Source organism: Trichosurus vulpecula, chromosome 4 (assembly GCF_011100635.1).
Source record: "Trichosurus vulpecula isolate mTriVul1 chromosome 4, mTriVul1.pri, whole genome shotgun sequence".
Taxonomy (NCBI): domain Eukaryota; kingdom Metazoa; phylum Chordata; class Mammalia; order Diprotodontia; family Phalangeridae; genus Trichosurus; species Trichosurus vulpecula.
Window position 1 is genome coordinate 25,110,970 of NC_050576.1, and position 25,083 is coordinate 25,136,052.

Genomic DNA, 25,083 nt, shown 5'->3' on the forward strand with positions numbered 1-25,083 from the left:
GTGATCTGCAATCATTCGCTTTGTCTTCAAAAACACAGTTGGAATCAGTTGTATACAATGAGAAACTTTGGAGTTGGGGGGAGGGGGGAGAACCGCTGTTGTGTGGGTTTTTAGCAATTTTATTATAAGGAAAAAATACTATTATTTTTTTGGTTCACTTTTCATACGAGTAGACAGAGCAGTTAGAAATGCAGCAACCAGGGTGAGCCGCTCACCATTCACTGGAAGGCCATTCAGACGATGACACACCTCTCCTGTCCTGTCCACCTTCGGTCACTTTGCTTTCTGTCCTGTTGTTCCTTCATTTACACATTCTGCCTTACTTTAGACCACACGAGGCATCGAGCTAGCATCCTGAACCTGAGGCGGGGAGGGCCTTGGGGCTTGTGCAGACCCGGAGACTGGCCGGGCTGGAGGCACAAGCGGCCCTCGAGTGCCTTGTGGAGGGCAGGCAGCGACACCAGGCGTCTCACTGTGGGGCCGACATTGCCATAGGCTTTATCGATGGAGCCGATTGCTCCCTACGGGTGGAGAGGACCGCAGGCCGAGGCCGGCAGCCCGGGTTAGGAATTCTCCGTTGTCCTCGCAGTTCCCAGCAGGATGTTTAATTTTGAGTAAAGGCATAACTGTCTCTTCGGCCCTTTCCCCGGTCCCTCGGGGTGCAGGGGGCACTGCCTCATTGCTTCTGTCGCTCTGGCGATGCGTGCTGGCGTGGCCGGCCAGCCTCGCTCTCTCAGGAGTGGAAGGGCCTCCGTCGCCGCTCCCATTATTTCCTATGGAAACAACGCCTTCCTCACACAGCCCGCAGCCACAGGCTGCCTTCGACGTCACCCGAGCCGGGACACAAGACTCCGTTCGACGGGGGTCGTTTTCACTCGCACGAGTAAAGACTCAGCTTCTGGCTGTGGGAGCCACAAAACCTGCTGATGACTTTTTTTTTAATATAACTCAACAAAAGTAGCTGTGACAGGCTTAGGCTGAAAGAGTCGTCATTTCTACTGCCAATTTTGTGGATGAAAACGTTTTTATAAATCTTTCAAAGCGGTCTGCCGTCGAGCAGGAATTGCACAATTCACTCTGCCCCGTTATACCCAGGAGGCTCTTGATGAAGATGGAGCTTCAGGGATGTCTCATCCCTCATGCTGACTCCGTGCCAGTGGGGACAGGCTTCCTGGAGCATCGTCTCCCCCACAGCCAGACCCTCTGACCTCCTGAGGCACGCACCTGCAGGTCCCAGCGGGAGAGAGTCCAGCAAAGGGAGGGAGGGTCTGTGAGTGGAGAATCTGAATTCACTGTTGGTTTTAAGACTGGCAGAGTTCTCATGGCTTCTTGGAGCATAAAATTAAAGTTTTTCAAAAAAGTTGAGTTGGGTCTGGCTGACATTTCTGTATTTTTAATGGGAAATGGACTGGGCATCCTGGGTGGGCTGGACTGTCCGGCACCCAGTGGCCTGGTTTGATGTCGTGACTTGGAAGCAGCATGCTTCCCCCAAGGACCTCCTTGTTCAGTTGATGAATTGCCTCAGCCTCCTGCTCTCTCTTCACAGCTGATGGACTTTGGGCCGTTCCATGGTTCACGAGCAGAGTGTGGAGCAGGAGGGGAAGCTGAGGCTGGGCCAGTCTAGATTATAGCTCAGATTTCTAAACCTACTGTGCGTACTGGACTCCCTGGGCCTTCAGTCTCTGGTTTTAAATGAGTGAAATAAAGTCAGTCAGGCTGTGAAGGAGCTATTTCGGGGCATAGATGCCCACCCAAGAAGCCCTGTTTGAGAAGATCTGAACTAGAAAGGCTGTTGACCCCACAGGGTCTCAGCCTGGAGGCCTGGGAGGGCGAGGCGATATGTCTAGTCAGTCTCAAAGCTAGGAATCAAATCCATTTCCAAGCAGGCATTTAACCCAAATCAGGCCATTCATCCCTTGTCTGTGTGAGCCTCACTTTCTACTCAGTTGCCCTCAATGTTTTCCAGCGCCAGCTGGGACATCAGTACAAGTCCTGCCCCTTGAAAATTGGTCTAACCACCCCCTCTCAAGCCTCATCAGTCCACATGAACATCTTTCCTCTGAGCTATAGCACTTGAACGAATGAAGCACTTAATAAACAACATGCAAAGCTTGGGGGAGCCATAGACATCTAGGGAGGGTCTTATTTACCAGTCAGATGGAGAGATCCCATGGACCTTAGAGCAGCAGCCCAGCAGAGGGTCATGCCCTTTTAATGCCAATTAGGCAGTTCAAGAGCTTACATTCTACTGGGATGCCATATGAACACCATGAATATAAAGTATGGGGACACTGCAGGGAGCTCTCACCAATGGGGGCTTTCCTTGGGGCACCAGGCGGTCAAGTGACTTCCTGGGTCACACCTACCAGGATGAGCCATAGGCGGGGCTCGAATCCAGGTTGTCCTTGTTTTGAGGCCAATCCATCCACCACTACATGCCGCCATTTCAAGTGTATCTGAGGTGGTTTGATGACAGAGACCAGTCATCAGGTGCGTGTGTTAAACACCTGCTATGGCTAGGCCCTGCTAACAAAGATAAGGGAAAAATACACAGTCCCTGCCCTCAAAGCTCACGCTCTCATGGAATCAGAAAGGGCCTCAAATAGGCCGTACTGGTTTGAAGGACTGGGGGGGCTACAAAGCGGGGGGGGGGGGGGCGCGCAGGACATATGCATATGTATACATATGTAATTTATTTGCTCAACAGTCTTTTGAGTAATAAGTACCTCATTTTGGGAGAGGAGGAAAACTAAGATCTGGATAGAGGGATTCGCCAGCCAATGACTACGGTGGTTAAGTGGCCGGGTTAGAGCCGTAATTCTGCCTCTGACCGCTGATCATTCTAATGGCTTGCCATCCCAGTGATACTTTCAAGCCCTTTATACTTAGGTGGTCTTGTAGGAGCCTCACAACGTCCCCAGGAGGCACTGAAGATTTACGGATGAGGAAACTGAGGCCCCGAGCTGTTAGGCTCACATTGTTTCAGAGACAGAATTCAAACCCAGGTCTCACCTTCAGCCCCAGTGCCCTTTCCATTAGATGATAATGGCTTTCTACAAGACTTTCATCAGCTCCCATGGATTTAATTACGCAGATGATCCCCTAGTCCAGATGCCCAGCCTTTGTCCCCCCTGAGCTACAGTCCTGCATCACCAACTGCCTTTTGGGCGTCTTAACTTGGGTGTCTCAGTTCCCAGAACAATTCATCTTTCACCCCAATAGCCTCGTCTTCCCAGCGTTGCTGTTACTGTCGGGCGTCATCATCTTCCCAGTAAGCCTGCAGTCAATCTCCATTGTCATCCCCACATATCCCGTTGTCAAGTCTTGTCATCCATCCCCAGCCCTAGTTCAGACTTCATCCCCTCTTACTTGGATTACTGCAGTAACCTTCTACTTGGTCTCTGTTCCCCAGACTCAACCCTACTATGTGTAGGTCTTAGTGTGTCACCATGCGGCTCAGTAAGGTCCAGGATCAAATATAAACTCCTCTGTTGGCCTTTAATGCTCAGTAATCTAACCCCTTACTACCTTTCAGGTCTTACACCTGCTACGATTTAGTAGCAGTGCTCGTGTTCCTAGAAAGCAACACTATTTCCTACCCCCACACCTTTGCTTTGTCTAGGCACAATGCCCAGGATACTCTGCCTTTTACCTCTGCCTCCTAGTTTCACCGGCTTCCTTCAAAACTCAGCTGACATCTCGCCTGCAGGAGGCAGCTACTGGTGCCTTCCCCTCTCCTGTATATCTGTGCCTAGTTACGTGTTGCCTCCTCTGCCGGAATGTAAGCTCCTTGAGGTCAGGGAATGGTTTCTGCTTGCCTTTGTATCTCCAGCACTTAGCATAGTACCTGGAATGCAGCTGGTGCATTTTGACTGATGGATAATGTAAATTTTCACAAGAAACTAGACTTTAAATGGAATCTTGGGATCCTAAAATGCCAGAGCTAGGAAGCGACACAAAGGCCATCTGCTCCGATCCTCTCATTTTCCTTAAGAAAGAAACTTAAGCCCGAGGAGTAGAAGCAAGGACTCCTCCGTGGCACAGGTCTAGGGACAGAGCCAGGACTGGATCCCAGCTCTCCTGGCTTTCAGTCCATTGCTCTTTCTACTACCCCATCTGGCCTGAGTTAATAATGGCCAGGGCCCAGCCAGCTGGCCTGAAGTTTGAAGGCTTGCTTACCCAATGTTCCCTAATCATGCTAGTCTCCAAATATCCCTCAGTCCAGTGAAGTCAATGCTTCATCTTTTTCTGTACTTAAATCTTTTCAACTCACTTAATATTTCCCCAGCACCTTACCTTTTCCAGATAAAATCCAACTAATTTTTAAATGTAAAAGCCTGTTGGAAGAACTGGGGTGGGGGGGAGAGAATGTACTGGGATAAGTCTTTTAGGATCTAAAGCCATAAATGATGCTAAGACAATGGGAAAAATCTAAGACGATAAATTGATCTGGGTAAAATCCAGCCCTTGGATTAAGAAAGACAGGTCAATGTGACTAGAAAACAGTTGCTACGTAGACAACCTAGTGGGCCAGCCCAAGTACCTAGTAAATACTGACTCCAGGGGGATACGAACACAAAAGGTACGTTGGATGAGGCCTCAGCATCCATCTAGTGCAACCCAAACCTGAAAAAGAACACCCACTATCTACCCCCGATGGGTGCTCATCCAGCCAACATTGGAAGACCTCTGTTGAAGAACTCACTATTGCCCGAAGCAGCCCTGTCCACTTCCCATTAACAAAATCCCTTCCCTCAAGAAGCTTACATTCTAATAGACAATGCAAACAGACAAATAACATACTTGATAATAGGAGGTCTGGTACTAACAATAGAAAAGTAAAGATTTCCTGTAGACAATGACATAGGAACTGAGCCTTGAGGAACTCTATAGGTTTCTAAAAAGAGACTCCATTAATGGGGGGTGGGCTGTACAAAGTAAAGGAGGCAGGACATGGAGGGCCAGCAGGGAAGGCAGTGTAGGCTTATCTCCTTCCCGCCTCCCACAAGGAAAGGAGAGGGATTCAACACCTGCAGACTCCATGTTGTTAGGGAGAAAGAAGAGCTTCGAAGGGAAATAGACCCAAAGTTTAAGTGGGGGAAGGAAGATCCAAGATGGAGGAGGTGAAATAGGACCCTTGTGTCGGGATTCTCGAGCATGGAAGACTGCCTCAGTATCATCGTCCACAAAGTGGAGATAATATCCGCTGCCTCTCACTGTTGTGAGGGTGAAATGGGATGATATTTGTAAAGCCCATCGCAAACCTTAAAATGCTACATAAAATGTTGGCTCTTCTTGGAAAGGAAGGTGTTAGATACTCCTTGAAGGATGAAGAAGTTGCTTATCCTCCCCAAAATGATACAAAAGAACCACGTTTGTCCAGTGAGAGATCATCTGTAAAGGCAGAGGAATAAAAGAAAAAAGGCAGCAGTTGGTTCAGTGAGTATTAACATAATTAACAATATTCAGTAACTTCTCAAACGGTACTCCCCTCTACAGTCTGATGACACCGGCTTCCCTGACATTCCTCAAACAACAAACTCCATGCCTTTCCATTGGCTGTCCTCCATACCTAGAATTCACACCCTCCTCTTCACCTCCTGACTTACCTGGCTTCCTTCTAGTTTTAGTTACAATCTCATCTAAACCTGCCCCAGTCTTCCTTAATGCTGGTGCCTTCCTTTCTGGATCTTCAGAAGTTGTGACCGTAGGAGCGCTCAGTCCGCAGGCTGCACCTCCACGGGGGTGGCTGCCCAGAGTGGTGGCTGGGAACCCCGTTAGCGTTGCTATCCCCAAGGTTCTTGAGTTCAGAGTCCCGGGCTCTCTATGGGGAGATGGAGATCAAGGTGATAGTGGCGGTGGTTTGACTACCTCCTGTCTCTGATATCTTGGGGCTTCGGCCAGGCTGGTTTGCCTGTCCTTGTTTTTACATAATTACATGTCTCAACCATTAGATTTTGACCCCCTTGAAGGCAGGAACTATTTTTTGCCTTTCTTTGTCTCCAAAGTGCCTAGTAAATAAGGGCTTAATAATGTTTCTCGACTTAACTTGTAATTATGATCACAATCTACCTTGAAGTTGATATTCAAGCCTCATCAGAACACAAAGCAGTTTTTGCACGACTGTTAACAAAGCACCTTTCTTTCATTTCAGCATTTTAAAAAAATTCCTCCTCAGCCAGAGGAGAAATGCCATCTCCTCCAGCAGATTGCTCTCCCTATCATCCTTACTTCCTTTCCCCTGCTTCCTTACTGCCTACAAAACCTCCCATGTCCCCCCCACCCCCTCAAAAACCCCTCTCTTCATTCTTCCCTCTACCTTTTGGCCCCACATTTCTCCTTCCTTTCATGGTTGAACTCCCTGGGAAAGCTGTCTGCAAGAGGTTCGTCCTTAACTCTTCAGTCTGGCTTCCAAACTCATCATTCGACCCACACTGTTCTCTCCCAAAATACCAATGATATCTTAATGGCTAGACACCACGGCCTCTTCCTCATCTTCATCCTTCTTGACCTTTAACGGTCTTGATCACCGTAACAAAGATCTTCAAATCTAAGTTGCCATTAAGATCACCTTCCTCTCTACTTGATGTTCTTTTCCCTCTAGGTTCTCTTCCGCCCCCCACCCCCACCCCCATCCTGCACCATTCCCTCCTGGTTCTCCTGCTTGTCTGACCCAGCCTTACCAGTCTCCTGCTGGATCCTCAAACAGCTCGTGCCCACTAATAGTAGGGGTCCCTCCTCTTCTCTTCTCTTCTCTCCCTCTGCTGCTTCACTTGGTGATTGTATCAAAGGACCTAGTGGAGTTTTAGGCTATTAAGACTGAAAACTCCACTAAGACACCCCAGTGTTGCCTTTTCATCCCATGTCTCTGCTTTGGACCAGACTAGGTCCCATTTCTGGGATGGATGCACTCGCTCCTCACTTTTCTGCCTCTAAAAATAGATGGTTTTTTTTTTCATCTCATGTGTTGCCTCCTACAGGAAGTCTGTCCTGATTTCTTGACTGGCTGGTGCTTTCTCAGTTCTCACATTGTCATGTATATGTTTATCTGTCCACATGAAATGTCCTGCAACTCCCTTAGTATAATCTTAGCCCTCTGAGGGCAGAGAATTGGCTGCATTTTATTTTTCTTTGAATCACCAATATCCTCCACAGCCTCCAGTACATAATAGGTCTTTAATAAGTGTTTACTGGACTAGGCATTCCTGTGGTTCTTTCAGGCTCTTGGGAAGTTTCATGATACCCCTGTGAAGGAAAGCATTGTGGGTATCTTTTTGCCCCCATCTCACAGATGAGGGAGCTGAGGAACAGAGAGGTTCAGAGACCAGCCCATGGTTACACAGCGAGTAAATACTCAGAAGTGGATTCTGATCCAAGTCTTTGTCTTCAAGTTCCGCCTACTCTCCCCCACACTGGTTTCCTTAAAACAAGAACGCTGAGGCTCAGGTCACATAGGTATTAATTGGAAGAGACAGAATTCAAACCCAGGCCTTTTGACTTCAAAGGCAGCACTCATTCTACACTTACTGTCTTCTACTCCAGCCCAATCCTTCATTCCATGTTGTTGATGTTCAGTCGTGTCCCCAGATTCTTTGTGACCCCATTTGGGGTTTTCTTGGCAGAGATACTGGAGCGGTTTGCTGTTTCCTTCTCCAGCTCATTTTACAGACGAGGACACTGAGGCAAACAGGGTGAGGTGACTTGACCAGGGTCATATGGCTAGTAAGTGTCTGAGGTGGGATTTGAACTCGGGAAGAAGAGTCTTCCTGACTCCAGGCTTGGCACTCTGTGCACTATGGCGCCCCCTAGCTGCCCCTAGGATTCCATAGGATCTTAGATTTAGAGCTGGAAGGAATCCCAGGGAAAACTGAGGCATGGAGCAGTTCAGGGACTTGCCCAGGGTTACAAAGGTATCATCTTAAGGCAGGATTTGAAGCCAGGTCTTCCCAATCTCAAGTGCAGTGTCCTGTCTACTACACTGGAAACTCTGGCAAGAGAGAAGGGGCTTTCCAAAGATCCCAAGTAAGGAGAAGCATAACAAACATATCTTTCATCCACCCACCTACCCATCCACCCGCCCACCCACCCATCCATCCTCCCATCCACCCACTCATCCATCCTCCCATCCACCATTCACCCATCCACCCACCCATCCACCCATCCATCCACCCATCCATCCACCCACCCATCCACCCACCCATCCACCCATCCATCCACCCATCCATCCATCCACCCATCCATCCATCATCCATCCATCCATCCATCCATCCACCCACCCACCCATCCATCCACCCATCCACCCATCCACCCACCCATCCACCCATCCACCCATCCATCCACCCATCCACCCACCCATCCACCCATCCATCCACCCATCCATCCACCCACCCACCCACCCATCCATCCATCCATCTGTCCACCCACCTACCCATCCACCCATCCATCCACCCACTCATCCATCCTCCCATCCACCCACCCACCCATCCACCCACTCATCCATCCTCCCATCCATCCACCCATCCACCCATCCACCCATCCACCCATCCATCCACCCATCCATCCATCCATCCATCCATCCATCCATCCACCCACCCATCCATCCACCCATCCACCCATCCATCCATCCATCCATCCATCCACCCATCCATCCATCCACCCATCCAATCCATCCACCCACTCATCCATCCTCCCATCCACCCATCCACCCACCCATCCATCCATCCATCCATTCACCCACTCATCCTCCCATCCATCCATCCATCCATCCACCCACTCATCCTCCCATCCATCCATTCATCCATTGCGACATCTCTCATGGGGGGCAGGCTGTAAAGTACATACTTTGTAAACCATAAAATGTTATGAATAGAATACAAGCTCTTTGAGGGCAAGGGTTGTTATTATTATGCTTGCTGTTACATCTGTGTCCCTAGCACCTAGCACTCAAACGCTTAATTGGCTGTCCATTGATGGACTCAGAACTTGATTATTCTTTCACAGGTACAGCCCTTCTCTCACCCCTCCCCCGCTCCCCACCCCCACCCCGCCTCTCCCCTTTCTAGATGCATGGTCCGCATCATCCACAGACTACTTGTCATATTAAAAGTTTTTATTTTTTTTAAAGTTGCTCTATAATAAGACAGACTACAAAATCCGGAATAAATACTTTCAAAGTACAAAAGTAAAATGCTAAATCTAGAAAAGTTTAATCTTTATGTATAAAAAAACCAAACAAACCCACCCCCAGCAAAGCCCTAGGAAGAGCTGATTCCAGAAATATCCACCAGGGTGGGGAGGGGGGCAGGGTTGGCAGCCTCCACATGACTGTGGACAGTGAACAGTGACAGCCTGGGGCCCCTTGGAACAAAGCCAGCCTCGGTGAGGAAGGGACTGGGGGCACGGGGGTTTGGCAGCTGTAACCGACTCCAGAAGAGCTGCTATTTCCCAAGAAACCTTTCCAAACCAGCCATAGTCAAGTAAGGAATCACAGGCTGGGCTGCCTTCTGTTGGATTCCAGAGTTCTTGGTGAAGGCAGAAAGGAAGGATGAGTGGCTGTACGTGGGCCTCTTGTGGATGGGTCAGTTATGTCAGGGTGGAGTAAGCCCACTTTCTGGGCTGACACTGCCCAGGATCCAGGAAGCCACTGTAGGTGGCTCTGTCATCCTCTCTTGGAGCGGAGTGAGAAGGAGAAGGGCCTGGCCAGGCACGCCACCACACCCTCATTCTTCTGCCTTCAAGAGGGATGGTTTGGAAAGTGAAGTGAAACAGTGAGATGCAGCCTCAGCTCTGGGTAGGACCGTTCTGTCCGGGCAACATCTCCCTCTTGCTGTGGTTCAGTCTTGTAGGACTCTGCTTGGGGAAATGTCCAAGCTGTCCCAGAGAAGAAAGGCTGGTCTCCCATAGGAGAGACCTAGAGAAATCTCACTGCCTCCGGAGAAAGGCTACTTTACCTTCTTCCTGTCCTGGACCCGTTGGCCAGTGGAACCCTTCTTCCACCCCTGGTGCACCTCACTCCTAGACTGTCTCAATAGCTGCTGGTGGGTCTGCCTGCCTCCCAGCTCCCCCTCCAGTCCATCTTCCACTCAGCTGCCCTAGCGATCTGACCATGTCAGCCCTCTCTCACATAAACTCCAGGGGCACACATAAAGCCCTTTTGGACCTGGCCCTCCCTTCCTTTCCAGTCTTCTTATGCCCTATCTGTCCTCTATAGAATCTGTGATCCAGGGATCTAGATCTGCCTCCTTGTTTCTCCAGAAAGATGCTGGACTTTCAATTCAGCTTTGTCACTGGCTGTCTGCCATGCTGGAAACTCTCCCTCCGACCTCCATCCTGGCTTCCTTGGCACAGTTAGGTGTCAGGTGAAGGCTCATCCTCTGTAAGAAGCCTCTTCCAATCTCCCTCAATGATAGAGACTTCCCTCTGGTGATTATCTCCAATCTAATCTGTCTAGAGCTTGTTTGGACATAACCATTTGCATTGTCTCCCCATTGGGTTGTGAGCAACTTAGGTGCAGGGACTACTTTTTGCCTTTGCCAGGCCTACTATGTGCATAGCCTAATGCATAGTAGGTACTTAACTGCTTTTTGACTAACTTTCCAGAATAATGTTTTTAAATGTATAAAAATACACAGGATTATAAAGGAAACCAAATGTTAGTGAAAATAAGATGCATTTCTTTCCCATCCAAGGCCATGGACCCCTTGAAATCTATCCATGTTAAGCCCCTCCCCCTTCAGATGATCATAAATCTAAAGGGGGAGGGGCCTCAGGGACCAGCTACATCTACTCCAGCATCCTCTTTTACCAGAAGCAGCAGTTGTGCCCCAGGGACCAGAAGGGATTTGTTGAAAGTCCCCCAGGTAGTACAGGGCAGAGGTGAAATTTGAACCCAGGACCTCAGTTCCATTTGCCTGTGCTCTTTTCACTCTGGCTCACTGCCATCCACAAAGTGGGTGTGGCAGGGAGAAAGGGTGGAACCTCTGAAAGCAAAGTTCCCTAGGGCCAGAAAGGACAGTGACAGCTATTAATGATAGTAAGTGTTTGGACTCACTTCCATCTCTACAGATCATCTCTACAGATGGCTGGGCAGGGCCTGCCAATCTGGACTTGGCCTTAGCCTGGGTGTCAGCTGCGAATGAAAAAGCAGGGAGATGTTTGTTCTGGTGGCTGGCTTGTAAATACAACTTCAGGGAGGCTGAAGCAGGATTTCAGAGGTGGACTCGGGGTGAGAAGCCCCTGAGGGTCTCAGAGAAGGAACGTGGCCTAGATGGCCAGACTGGGACCCAGAGAGCTGGTGCCGAGTCTGAGGAGGTGAACACTGAGAGGCCATACTGCTTCCCTCCCATACTCCCCTGCCCCGGGGATCTCCTGCTCCCAATGTTTAAATCATGGAATGTCAGGGGTGGAATGGAACTCCTCTGGGTTCATGTAGAGAACCACCCCCTTCTTTTATAGGACAAGAGGGCACTCCTGGGCACTGTATGTTCCAGCATTCCTCATTCTAAGCCCCTACCCCACCCAATTCTGACATTCCTTGTTCCAGGTTCCCTCCCAGCTCTGATATTCCCTGTTCTAGGTTCCCTCCCAGCTCTGACATTCCCTGTTCCAGGTTCCCTCCCAGCTCTGATGGTCCCTGTTATAGGTTCCCTCCCAGCTCTGACATTCCCTGTTCTAGGTTCCCTCCCAGTTCTGATGGTCCCTGTTATAGGTTCCCTCCTAGCTCTGATATTCCCTGTTCTAGGTTCCCTCCAGGCTCTGACATTCCCTGTTCCAGGTTCCCTCCCAGCTCTGACATTCCCTGTTCTAGGGTTCCCTCCCAGTTCTGACATTCTCTGTTCTAAGGCCTCTCCCACCTCTGACACTCTATGATTCCTAGATGAAGTAAGTTTCTGTTATCTCCCCTTTATGGTCTAGCACTTCTCCTTTTGGCTTGTGTTCTGAGAGGAAGAGATTTATAGGCAGCTCGCTGAGGCTGGTCCATGTGAGGGGTTTCACGAGTCCCTACCAGCTCTGAGAGATTTCCATTTTAAGAAGAGGGCAGTATGCAAACATAGTTTCTTATGCCCCAAAAAACAAGTCACTAGTGAGGGAATGGGCAGGAGGAGAGAATATGGGGCAGGCACCAGGGTCTTCCCAGCCCCCCTTGAATCACCAGAACCTAGGACTTCACACAAGACTGCCTGCTCATCCTATGAGCCCTCCTGGGGTGGGGGGGATGCCCCTCCTTTGAGGAGGGTCCCAGGAAGCCAGAGCCCAAGCCCAACTGAGTGATGGCCAGTACCAAGGCACTGATCAGAGGAGGGCAGAGGAATCGAGTGGAAATCCAGAAGTGGAAAAGGGTCCCAGTGACATCCTGTGGCCAAGGCCCAACACACAGAAGATCCTTCTTCCCTCCCCTCTGTCACAAATCCTGCCAGGAAGCTGTCACTGGGAATTCTGCTGGTCCCTGGGCAGCCGTCTATTCTTGCAACAGATGACTATGGCGGCCACCGGGTGGCCTCCTCTGCTGCCGGCGTGGCTCTGAACCAGGCAGGTGTTGTCTACGGGGTAGGCACCCAGCGTGTTTGGGCCAGGGGAGTAGGCACTGCACCCAGTCAGCGTCCAGCCTTCTTCACAGGCCACCGTCACCTGTCAGGGAGAGCAGCGAGCACTGTGGGAAATGCAGGATGGCATCTGTCCTCCCCATGGCCCAGGCCCATGTCAGATCCAGTATAGGGTCCCACAGCCAGGGAGCCATTGCATTATGAGCAACTAACTGAGGACAGCAATAGAGTCGGGGAGAGAGAGAAGGAAGAAGAGAGAGGGTAAAAGGGAGAGAAAGAGAAACAAGGAGAACAGGAAGGGAGAGGGAAAGTGGGAAAAGAAAAAAGGGGAGGGAGGAAAGAGACAAAAACAGGGAGAAGAGAGAAAGACAGTTATTGAAGAGAGAAACAGAAGGAGAGGGAGGAAAAAGGAGAGTGACAGGTAGGAAGGAGGGAAAAAAAGAGAAAAGGAGGGACAGAGGGAGAGGGAAAGAAAGGACAGGTAAGAAGGGGAGTGACAGGGATTCCGAGGAGAAGGGAAAGTGAGAGAAGGGGAAGTAGAACAAAGAAGGCTGAAGTATGACAGAGAAAGAAGGGAGAGAGAGGAAAGACGGAACAGACTAGAATGAAGTCTGATGAGGGAAGAGAAGCGAGGAAGAGGATATGAGAAGGAAAGAAAAAGGAAACAGAGAAAGCTAAAAAAGAAGAGAGAGGGAATAAACAGAGAGCTCCAGCAGCAAGAGACAAGTAAAGAAAATCCATGCCAAGTAACTACGGAATGCATCAAGTATCAGGGAGTCCCCCCACAAAGACGCATTCAGGGGAATGACGTGAGTACAACTACAAAATACTTTATAGGAGTAAGAGAAGATTTAAGTCATTGGAGAGACATTAACGGTTCATGTTTGGCCTGGGATAATAAATGAAAATGATAATGCTACCTAAAATAAGTTACAGATTTAGTGCTATATCAGACTACCAAAGACATATTTTATAGAGCTAAAAAATAAAATAAAATTCATCTGGAGGACCTTAAAAGTTTAAGCATCTCAAGGGACAAAATGAAGAAAAAGTTGGAAAGAAGGAGTCCTAGTGGTCCCAGATTTAAAACTCTATGCCAGGGGTGGGGAATCTGCAGCCTCGAGGCCACATGTGGCCCTCTAGGTCCTCAAGTGTGACCATTTGACTGAATCCAGTGAAGTCTGGCCTATGTGTACAAAAATATTTATAACAGTATGTTTTGTAGTAGCAAAGAACTGGAAACAAAATACACGGGGGAAACTAAATTGGTGAACGGCTGGACAAATTCTGGTCTGTGACTGTGATGGAATGTTGTTAGTCTGTAAAGAAATTATGAAAGGGGCAGCTTCAGGGCAAACTTCAAAGACTTGTATGAACTGATGCAGAGGGGAATGAGCAGAACCATTTATATATTGACTATAACACTGTAAAAGAAAACAATTTTGAAAGACTGAAGAACTCTGATTAATGTAATAACCAACTAGGATTCCAGAGGACGGCTACTGCAATGCGCTTCTCACCTCCTTGTAGAGGGGCAGTGGGCCAGAGCGAGGCTGACGTTTTCAGACAGGGCCAAGGTATGAATTTGTTTTGCTTGAATAAGGGCGTGTACACATGAGCATATGTGTGTGTATGTATGTATACATATGTGAGTGTATGTATTATGTGTATGTGGAATAGTTAGGTGGCACCATCAGTGGAGTGCCAGGACTGGAGTCAGGAAGACTCACTATTCAAATCTGGCCTCAGCTGTATCACCCTGGGCAAGTCACTTTAACCCTATTTGCCTCAGTTTCCTCACCTGTCAAATGAGCAGAGAAGGAAAGGGCAAACCACTCCAGTGTCTTTGCCAAGAAAATCCCAAATGGGGTCAGGGAGAGTCAGACACGACTGAAACAACTGACCAACAGCAACAAAACAAAATTTGTTCATGTGTATATGTTCATTATAACATATGTACGCACGTATGCAATGTATATATGTACAAGAAAGATATAGGCTATATAGTCTTATATGTATAGTTTATAATACAGCATCTCTGTGTCCATATAGTCACATAGAATGTTCAAGAAAAACAAACATAATCACATGTGTAAGATTTCACTGTATTTTAAACAGGACTGCAGTTTAAATGGAGAGGATGAGTGGTTAGGACAAAAGAAAGAAAACACGGACGACATCCTCAGTGAAACCTCAAAAATACACAGACACGATAAAAGGAAGCTCCGAAGGGGGCTCGGACAAGCAGGCGGTTTGGAACCTGCTATGTTACATTTAATCTATACTAATTAAGAAGTTTTATATAACAGAAGTTCAGAGTTTTGCATACAATCTCCTTTTCCTGATTTTCTTTGTTCATACTGAAAGTTTTAAAAAAAAAAACAGAACACAGGAAGATAGAATGATGAAGGGAGGAGAGAGAGGCAGAATGTGAACAAGGGCAGGAGACTGAATGAAAAACACGGAGAAGGGTGGAAAAGAAGAAGAGACAGAGGGTCCGAGAGGCAAGGGAGGTAAGAGTTTCTGTACCTTCTCCTCGGGGCCCTTAGGTTCGTGCTCCTTCACCCTGCACTCCAGGTCCGGGGCATGGCAGCAGGAGGCATGAAGGCTCATCTCCCCCCGGCTCACACACTGGCTGTGGCCATGCTGGCTTTTCATGATGGGCTTCACCTGGTCCCCAAACTCCTCCCTCTGGGAATGGGCGGTGCAGCCTGCAGGAAGGGGGAGCATCGGCTCAAAGTCTGTAGACTATTTCACTGTCCCATCCCCCACCCAGGGTTGGACCAGGCTCCTGCCCTTCCCGGGATCACCTGCTTTCTCTATTAGAGCAGGATCATTCTAGTGCTGGCTTCCTTCCCCTGCACTTCTCCTGTCCATTCAGCCCTGGCTGAGCTTTGTCCTGACAGTTAAAGTCCCCTCCCAGGGACAGTTCCAAGGGGAGGAAGGAAGCGAATGTGGCATGGCCTAGAGGCATCCCTGTTCTTCACCTCAGTTTCTTCTTCTGTGAAATGGGGCTGAGCTAGATCCAGGGTTCTCAAAGTGTGGGCCAGGGACTGATGGGGTCCCTAAGACTCCTAAAGGGGGCTATGAGGTCAAAAATGTTTTTATAATAATATAAAAGGGTTTTCATTTCTAATATGATGAACATCAGTAGAAATAAACCATGTAAACAAAAGCATTTGTATAAAGAAGTCCCGAGACCAAAAAATGTGAAAATTGCTTTCTCCCAGACCCCTCCCAGCTCTGGCATTCCCTGTTCTCAGGCCCCTCCCAGCTCTGACATCCCCTGTGCTAAGGCCCCTCCCAGCTTTGACATCCCCTGTTCTAAGCCTCCTCCCAGCTCTGACATCCCCTGTGCTAAGGCCCCTCCCAGCTCTGACATCCCTTGTTCTCAGGCCCCTCCCAGCTCTGACATCCCCTGTTCTAAGCCTCCTCCCAGCTCTGACATCCCTTGTCCTAAGGCCCTTCCTAGCTCTGACATTCCCTGTTCTCAGGCCCCTCCCAGCTCTGACATCCCCTGTGCTAAGGCCCCTCCCAGCTTTGACATTCCTTGTTCCAGAGTTCCTCCCAGTTCTGATAGTCCAAGACTCCATAAATTCTATTCTGAAGTATCATTTGATTTCTGCCATGGCTCATGGCTGGCCCCCTGCCCCAGACCTCCTACCTGTGACTACGTGGCTCTCCTCATCACAGCGGGCATGGACCTCTCCAGCACCCTCCCCTTGGTGAGCTGCCTGGACGTCACATTGGGCTCTGGGGAGCACACAGCACCTGGCGATGGCGTACACTCCCTGTCCCCCAAACGCATTGTAGGCCAGGCATTCTTTCCTTCCCTCCCGGACCTGAGATTTAAAAACAATATTGCTAACAAAAACAAACACACACACACCGCGGCTCCCTCCCGATGTGCTTACAAAGGCAGCCGTGATCACAGACGTTGGCGCCTTCATTTTTGGATCCTCCCGGCATTTCTGGGCAGCTTCTACGTGCCCTGGCTCAGTGACTCCGGCACCCTGTGATCCCTTCCCCGCCCTGACAGTCTCCATTCTAATTCTAAGGTGCTTTTTGCCCCAAAGTCCCATCATCCCAGGATACCCTGTGACCTCTTTCTTCAGAGATGTTCCGGCCATCGGGACGTCGGCCAAATTACTTTTTCCTTGGATTCTTGTTGTCTTTGCTATACTTTAAAAATACCAATTGGGTTATTGGACTTTGTATTCTGATCCATGATAGTCTCAATGGTTTGAAATGGAAGGCACTCATTTCCTTCTTCCCCCGTGTAGCTTGGGAAATTCTGGGGGATGGGGGGGATTCCATTTTACAGGAGAGGAAAGAAAAGTAACCAGGGTCATCTTCTGGGGCTGAGATGAGGGCCCCGCCTCTGGATGGCACGGAACCATGGCGGTCAGGGGAAGGACTTCCCAGGACTGATCAGTCCCAAGATGGCAGGGGAACCGTTCCTCCTGGTCCTGCCTCTCTAGCAAAATGATAGGTTCTAGGCCTCAGAGCTGAAGAGATGAGAGCCAAGAGAGAAATACCCTGTGCGCCCCCAGAAGGGCACCTTGCTCCCTGGCTCCCTTTTAGGGGAACACACTCCCCAAACCAGGCTCTGCAGGATTGGTGCAGGAGGAATAAGACTGACCAGGATGGCAGGGGTTAGCGGAGGGGGCCCTGGAAGGAGAGCGGCTAACTCAGGCAGGGTACTAGCTGTGGGACCCTGCGCAGGTCACCTAATCTCAGCTTCTTTGCCTACAAAATGGAAGATGGCACTGATCCAATTCATTCTAATTCATTCCATTACAGTCCTCTCCAACGTAGCCTGATCCACACAAGCCGTGGGTACCAGCCAGGGAGCAGCTGAGGCAGGCTCGATGGTGGTGATGGCCTTGCCAGGTGCAAATGCTGATGCAGGTATGTGCAACGCACCCCCCCACACACATATTCGATATATGCCGAGATCCCAAGCGCATACGAAGCACACAGATACCCCATGAACACACAAGCCCACAGAACATGTAGGAGCCCATATAATCATGCCGGCAGCACACAAATGATGAGATTGCAGAATCATAGATTTAGAGATGGAAGGAAACTTTTGGGCCACTGCATCTGCCTGCCTCACCGGCCCCCCCCCCGCCAAAATTTTGTAAATGGAGAAGCTGAGGCACAGAGAGGTTAAATGACTTCTCTAGGACAACTCAGCCAGTAAATGTCCGAGAAAGGACTTGAACCTAGACCCACATGAGTCCAAGGTCCATGTGGCATTTACTATCTGAGCACATACAAACACCCAGGACGCCTGCATTGAAAGTGTCTTCGCTCTTAAGTCAGAGGACTGGGGTTCAGAGCCCACCTCTGAGGCTTATTATCTCTAAGTTCACTGGGAAATTCCCTTCAGCTGCTTGGGCCTCAGTGTTCTCAGTTGTACGGCGATGGCTGGGACTGTTTGGTCTCTGAGGTTCCTTCTAGCTCTACATCTCAGACCCTGTGATCTGGGCACAGCAGGCTCACACAGAAACATCACCTGCATCCGCTCTCCTCTCCTCTTCCCGCTTTTGGAGAAACTGGAGCAACTCAGCATCTCCTCATTGCCGCTGCAGCGAGCCACGGCAACAGCCGTCCGAGTCGGGCCCGAGTTTGAGGACCACACTGTCCGGCAGTACAGCTGCTCCTCTGAAAGAATACACAAGGCCCCAGCCCAAGGCCCGGACGTGAGTGAAGGAGAAGGGAGGGACCAGGCCACCAAGGCATTCTGATCTCCGGCAAACAGCTGGCTTTGGGGCTGGGAGGACCCACCCCAACCAGAACCAGGGACACAGGCAGAACAGTGAGACTGTTTTGTAAGGGATGGTGAGACCTACTCCCCTGATCTGTGCCGTCACAGTCATTTGAGGGAGGCTGGAGATGAATTACTAAAGGTCAGGAGTCTGAGCCCCTGGGAGGTCTGGGAGCAGAGTCCATACTGGGTAACAGTTAGCCAGTCCAGCACTGATGCCCCAACAAGCAAAAATGTCCTTCGGCCTCTGACCCAGCAGTAGCTGAGACACGATTCACACAGTGGCCACACCGCCCTTGGACACAAACTGTGGGATTAAAGCTCCGGAGAAACTACAGCCAGTCTGAGCCTGCTCTCCCTGGCACTAAGGGGGCAGAGGGAAGGGCGCGCCACCCCGAGGTGTGTGGGGGATATTTTTTATGTTATCTTCAAAGTCAGTGTCCTTTTGTAAAAGCTAATTGAAGTGAACTGGAAGTGGAACAGGGGCCTAAAGCGTTGGCAACTAAGAGTGAGGGGACCCCGCAAAAAGGAGGCTAGAGCTGGAGGCGTTGGAGAAAGACACCCCAACTACCTAGAACTTTGAGGGGGAACTAGAGGTGCCTTTGCTCTGGAAGAACTGAGCCAGAATACACTTAATAGAAGGAACCTTATTGTATCCCAAAGAAATCACACAAGCGGGAAAAGGACCCATATGTACAAGGATATTTATAGCGGCTCTTTTTGTGGTAGCCAAGAATTGGAAATCAAAGGGATGCCCATCAATTGGGGAATGGCTGAACAAGCTGTGGTATATGAAGGTGATGGAATACTATTGTGCCATAAGAAATGGGGATGATACGGACTTCATAACAACCTGGAAAAACCTACACGACATAATGCTGAGTGAGCGGAGCAGAGCCAGGAGAACATTATACACAACCACAGATATATGGATTCCATAAGGACCAACCCTGACATACTTTGCTCTTCTCAGCAATGTAAGGTGCAAGGACAACTCCAGGGTACTCACGATGGAGAATGCTATCTTCATCCAGAGAAAGAACTGTGAAGTTTGAATACAGACTGAGGCGTACTACATGCTCGCCTTTTTTCTTCTCTTTTGTTTTTGTGTTGTTTTTTTTTTTGGTTCTGTCTCTTCTTTCTCATGATTCATTCCATTGGTCATAATTCTTCTCCACAACTTGACTAGTGTATAAATTAATTCAATGCGAAGTTATACATGGTAGTTATATGAGATTCCAGGCCATCTTGGGGAGGGAGGTGGAAGGGAGGGGAGAAAATCTGGAACTCAGAACTATGTAGAACCGTGTGTGGTAAACTAAAAATAAATAAATAAATTTAAAAAAATAGAAGGAACCTTAGAGTAGAGAAGGCTAGGGCTCAAAGGGACCTTACAATGTAGAATATTAGAACTGAAAGGGATCCTCTAGAACAGAGAAAGTCAGATCTAGAAGGGACCTTATCACATGGAAAGCAAAAGTTGAAGGGTCCTTAGAACATGGAATGTTAGAGCTGAAAGGAACACAGTAAGGCAGCCTCTCTGCTTGAAAGAGGCCCTAGGACAGGGGATGTCAGAGCTGGGAGGGGCCTGAGAATAAGGGATGTCACAGCTGGGAGGGAGCTTAGAACAGAGGATGTCACAGCTGGGAGGGGCCTTAGAATCTATATTTTAACAGCATAATCTTAACACCAAAGATAGCTTGGTGTAGTGGAGTCAGTTTTAATGTCAGGAAGATCTGGGTTCAAGTCCTGCCTTGGAATAGACTGGCTGTGGAGCCCTGGGAAGTTGGATTCACCTTTCTGTCGTCTCCAGGCACTCAACAAGACAATAACCAACCGCATCTTCAGAGCTGGAGGGAGTGTCCACAGTGGACAGGGTCCTCCCACTTTAACACAATTATAACAGTTCACATTTTCCAGGTGCTTGCGGCTTACCAAGTGACTTTCTCCCAACACTGTGACTAAGTGGGTGGCATAACTATCATCACCATTCCCGTTTTATAGGGGAGAAAACGCTCAGCAAAGCCAGACACCCCAACACCCTGGATTCTCACTGAGGCCTCTAGACCCTGACTCATTGCCCTGACAGGGGCACGTGGAAAGGCCCAAGGGGCGGGACTTTGGAAGGAAGAGAACCCCCTGAGGAGCGCTGGGAAGCCCACCTGCCCCGAGGCTGGATGGCAGCCCGGCCACCAGATTGGGGGTCAGCAGCCTCTGGTCTTCAGGAAACCAGGCCTCATTGATGGCATTCTTGATGGAGAAACGTATCAGTCGCTGCCTCAGTTCTGAGATGGTCAGGCTGGGATCGGCACTGAGGAGCATGGCGGCGATGCCTAAGAGAAAAGCTGCAGTGGCTGCTTTGGCCCCTCCCCAGGCCCTCCCCCTTCTTCCTCTTCCTCCTCCTCTACTTCCATCCTCCTCCTCTTCTTTCCTCCTCTTATTTCCTTCCTTCTCCTCCTCCTCCCTCCTTCTTCCTCCTCCTCTTCCTCCTCTTTCTTCCTCTTCCTCCTCTTTCTTCCTCTTCCTCCCCCTTCTTCCTCTTCCTCCCCCTTCTTCCTCTTCCTCCTCCTCCTCCTTCCTTCTCCTCCTCCTCCCTCCTTCCTCCTCCTCCTATCTCCTTCCTTCTTCCTCCTCCTCTTCCTCCTCCTTCTTCCTCTTCCTCCCCCTTCTTCCTCTTCCTCCTCCTTCTTCCTCTTCCTCCCTCTCCCTCCTCCTCCTCACACACCTGTGCATAGGCCTGCCCAGACACCCCTGCCCCCAGAGGGGGTGCGGCATTCAAGGACTCACCACTGCCCTGAGAAAGGGCATTCAGGGCCCTTCACATCCAGCCCCAGCTTTTCTAGCCTGTTTAGACACAATTCCCCCTCCCCCACTTTACATTCAACCCAACAGTCCCTACAGGACTTTCCATCTCCAGCCTCCCTGCCTTTGCCCTGGCTGTCCTTCCTTACCTCCTCCTCTGGGATCCCTCGAGCCCGTAGGCTTCCCTTGTTATCAATGCTGTTCAGGTGTTTAGTTGTGTCCAACTGTTTGTGACCCTGTGGGCTGTAGTCCATGGGATTTTCTTGGCAAAGATAGTGGAATGGCTCACTATTTTCTCTTCCAGTGGATTAAGGCAAACAGGGTTAAGTGACTTGCCCAGGGTCACACAGCTAGTCAATGTCTGAGGCTGGATTTGAACTCAGATCTTCCTGATTCTAAGCCCAGCACTCTGTCCACTGAACCACCTGGCTGCCTCTCGAGGCTGGATGGTAGCCCAGCCCCCACACTGGGGGTCCTCAGCCAATCCCAGTGCGGTTACTCATTTCACACATTTCCTTTGCCTGCTTAACTGGAGAACCCTCCCATCTCTCAACAGCAGCATAAGCCCCTCGAGGGAACAGATGGTTTTGTTTACATCATTGTGTCTTTGTGCCAAGCAGAGTGTCTGGCCCACTATGGGCACTTAATAAATGCCTACCGAGTTCCCCTCCTGTCTTGCTTGCAAGACTATAAGCTCTTGAGGCCAGTGACTTATGTCTCCCTCAGCACCTAGCACAGGGATAGGCATACAGTTGGTGCCCAATAAATGTTGATGAGGTAAAGCTCTGGGGTGCCTCATAGGAGGGGAGGAGCTACATACCCACAACATGGGCAGCGGCCTGAGATGTTCCACTCTGAGAGGTAAAACAGGTGCTGCAGTCGCTGGAAGCGCCTATGATGTCTTCCCCAGGGGCAAAGAGGTCCACGCAGCGGCCAAAGTTGGTCCCCAGGGTTCCCATAGTGATTGGCTGGTCATGTGAGTTTGTGGCCCCCACAGTGATGACCTAGAGGGAAGAGGGTAACAAGGTCCCAAGCAGGGAGAACAGGGCCCAGGCCCAGGCCAAGGAGCATCCAATCAACTGTCCTGAATCATGGTTCATTTGAGGGGCTGCACCCTAGGACAAAGGCAGCAGCCCTAGGCCCATGGACTGCAGTGCTTAATGGAGATCAGGCCAGCTAGCCTTGGAGTCAGAAAAGCTGGTTTAGAGAAGTGTCCGAATATGGCAGGGGCAGGATGAGGCAGTCAGGGTGGGTTATGCTCTGCACTGGTGAGGGAAACAGCCATGTTCATGCATCACAGACTGAGAAGTGGGAAGGACCTTTAAGACCCCCTACTTCAACCCCCTTGTTTTATAGAGGAAGAAACTGAGCCCCTGGAAATGAAGGGATGTGCCCAATGCCAACCAAGGTTTCTCAGTGCCAGTGTCCTGCGCAGGCCCCAGCAGAGGACGTGTGTCCCAGTGGGATTGTAGTCTCGTACCTGCCTTTATAGCATTAGAACTCTAGGCTGGGGGCCTGCTCTCCCATCTTCCAGCCCTCCCTCTCCCCAATCCCTATCTCCCTTTCCATCCCAAAAGGCCTTGGCCTGCCTTGTGTGTGGTTTGTCTCAAAGAGGATCTTGACATCAGGGAGATGATGACATGACTTGCAATTGAATTTGATTTGAGTGAGGGAGGGCTATGCAATGTCTCCAGCCTCACTTTCTCCTCCAGAGCCATCTGGGTCCAGTGGCTGTATATTCATCAGGATGACTGGAGATGGCCCAGGATGCAATGGGAGACCTTGGCCCTTTCAAGCTAAGGCCTTTTCAGGTTCTCACTTTGAGTGAGGTAATGCTCATTCAGTGAATAGCTCTCTTTAAGAAGTGAGTCAACAGATGGCCCCTTTAATAAAAAAAAAATCAACTGGGACGGGAAGACCCTCAGGGTTGCTGGCCAAAAGAGAAACAGTTACTGTATACATTTCCTCTGACCCAGGAGGGCCCAAAAATAACCATTAAGTGGTGCTTGGACAGGGACCTATTGTCCAATCTATGAGATCCAGAGTGAATTGGGTTTGAGGCTTGGTCTTTGAGAAAGAAATCGAGCTAGTAAACCCCAGGTTAACTAGGCATGTTTCAGCATCAAAATGTCCCTTCCTTTGGGCAGCCTTACCTCTGGTTCAGAAGCTGGTGAGTACAGGCAAGCATCATCTTTGTAGTTGCCGGCGGCCGCAATCATCACCACCCCCGTGCGCACCATTAGCCGACAGGCAGCATTCAGGATGTGGCTGTATCCCCCAGCAAAGGGAAGCAGGACTACCAGGGGACTGTAGGGCTGGGCTATCTGGGTGGTTCGGATGAACTCCAGGCCTGTTTGCCACACAGAAAAAATAAAATCGGGGGTTAGACTGGATCGCCCCTTAAGTGCTTTCCAGTTCAGATGCCCTGTGCACTTGGACGCCTTCCAATTCTAAATCTGCAGATATTCATTGAACAAAAATGCATTGTAATTATGTGTTCCCTTCTCCTCTCATACAGCCTGAAATCAGAAGACCTGAGTTCTAATCCTGCCTCAATGTCAGAAGCATCATAGAATCAGTATTTTCAGAGTTGCAAGGAACTTCAGCGGCATCTAGTCCAACAAAGAGACGAATAAGGGTTATCCAGCTTCCTCTTGCCTGTGCTCAGTGACAGGAAACTCACCACCTCCCAAGGTACTTATTAGCTATGTGGTCCTGGGCAAGCCGCTTAGTCTCTCTCAGCCTCAAATCTAAAATGAAGATAAGAACAGCCCCTATCTCCAAAGATTATTGTGAAGATCAAATGGGATATTTGTAAAGCCCTTAGCACGTAGTAAGTGCTATAAAAGGCTTATTCCCTTGCCTTCCCCTTATATCTCCCCATCAGGGCAGCTCTGTTTTTCCCAGAGTGTCCAACCGAGGGACCACTCCTATCAATCTAACCTAAACCCATCATGCTGCAGGGGAAGCTCATTGGATCAGGTCTGTTTGGAACCAGGCCCATCACTACTCACCGATGAGCGTGCCACTGACGGTTCCCTTGCCTTGACAGTTCAGGACCCGGAGGCTCCGGACGCTGGCGCCTTTGGCAACACCAGCATCCCTGCCACTCACCACTCCAGCCAGGTGGGTTCCATGACTGTCACATTTACTGGCCTGCCAGGAAGACACAAGATAGGGGTGGGGGTGATTAAAAATATCCCACTGCTTGCAGTGGCCCCAAAACACATCTGTAGACCCTTCGTGACCCTCAGCACTGATGCTGGATCACTGAGCCAGGGGTTGGTGCTTCTCAAACCCTGGCAGGGGCAAGAGGCGCCATGGAGACAACAGCACAGTTTGGTAGGAACAGTTAAAAATCATGGCCGACGTGCAAAGGAGATGGCAGATCTGCTGGGGTTTCTGGGCAATTATGGAGGGATGAAGGTCTCACCTGTCTGTGGAAGCGTGTGCCATCCTCCTCTGGAACATTCTCAAAGTCAGTGACGGTGACCTTCCCCTCGATCTCCCGATGTCCACTCTGGATGCTGGTATCCAGCAGGTATACTTCCACCTGCTGACCTTTATCTTTTATGGAAGACAGCGGGAGAGGTAATAAAGAATAATTGTGTCATTAATGGCAACCATGACCCAACTGTCTCCCTAAGTCCATTTTGCAGAAGGTACCATACTCCTGTGGCAGCGAGCTCCCCTGTCCTTGGAGGTGTCCAAGTATGAGCTGAATAAGGAATGTAGGAGAGGAAATTCCAAGCCGAGCTGGCAAAGTGGACTCGAAAACCTTTAAGGGCTTTAATGCTAGGATGTTGTGTTTAAGAAGAACCTGACCAGGGTTCTAAATCCCTAGGTTCCCTTCTCGCTGACCCAGGGCTCCATCTCCAAAAGGGAAGAGTATTTGTCTGATTCTGGGGCCTTTTCCACTGTATTACATACGTTCTCTTTCCTTAGCTGTTTTTATTTTGACAA

General features: G+C 49.7%; 1 protein-coding gene across 1 annotated transcript; it reads right to left on the reverse strand.

The window, feature by feature from the left end:
* Positions 1–11,787: 11,787 nt before the first annotated feature.
* PCSK9 (proprotein convertase subtilisin/kexin type 9) lies at positions 11,788–24,687 on the reverse strand (the record flags this gene model as incomplete). The annotated part of the gene is given in 9 exon segments (XM_036758212.1): positions 11,788–12,627; positions 15,072–15,253; positions 16,207–16,384; positions 18,067–18,215; positions 20,481–20,651; positions 21,941–22,124; positions 23,274–23,470; positions 24,135–24,276; positions 24,554–24,687. Coding segments are annotated over 9 exon segments (1,541 nt in total), but the record flags the coding sequence as incomplete, so codon positions are not given.
* Between the last annotated feature and the right edge of the window lie 396 nt (positions 24,688–25,083).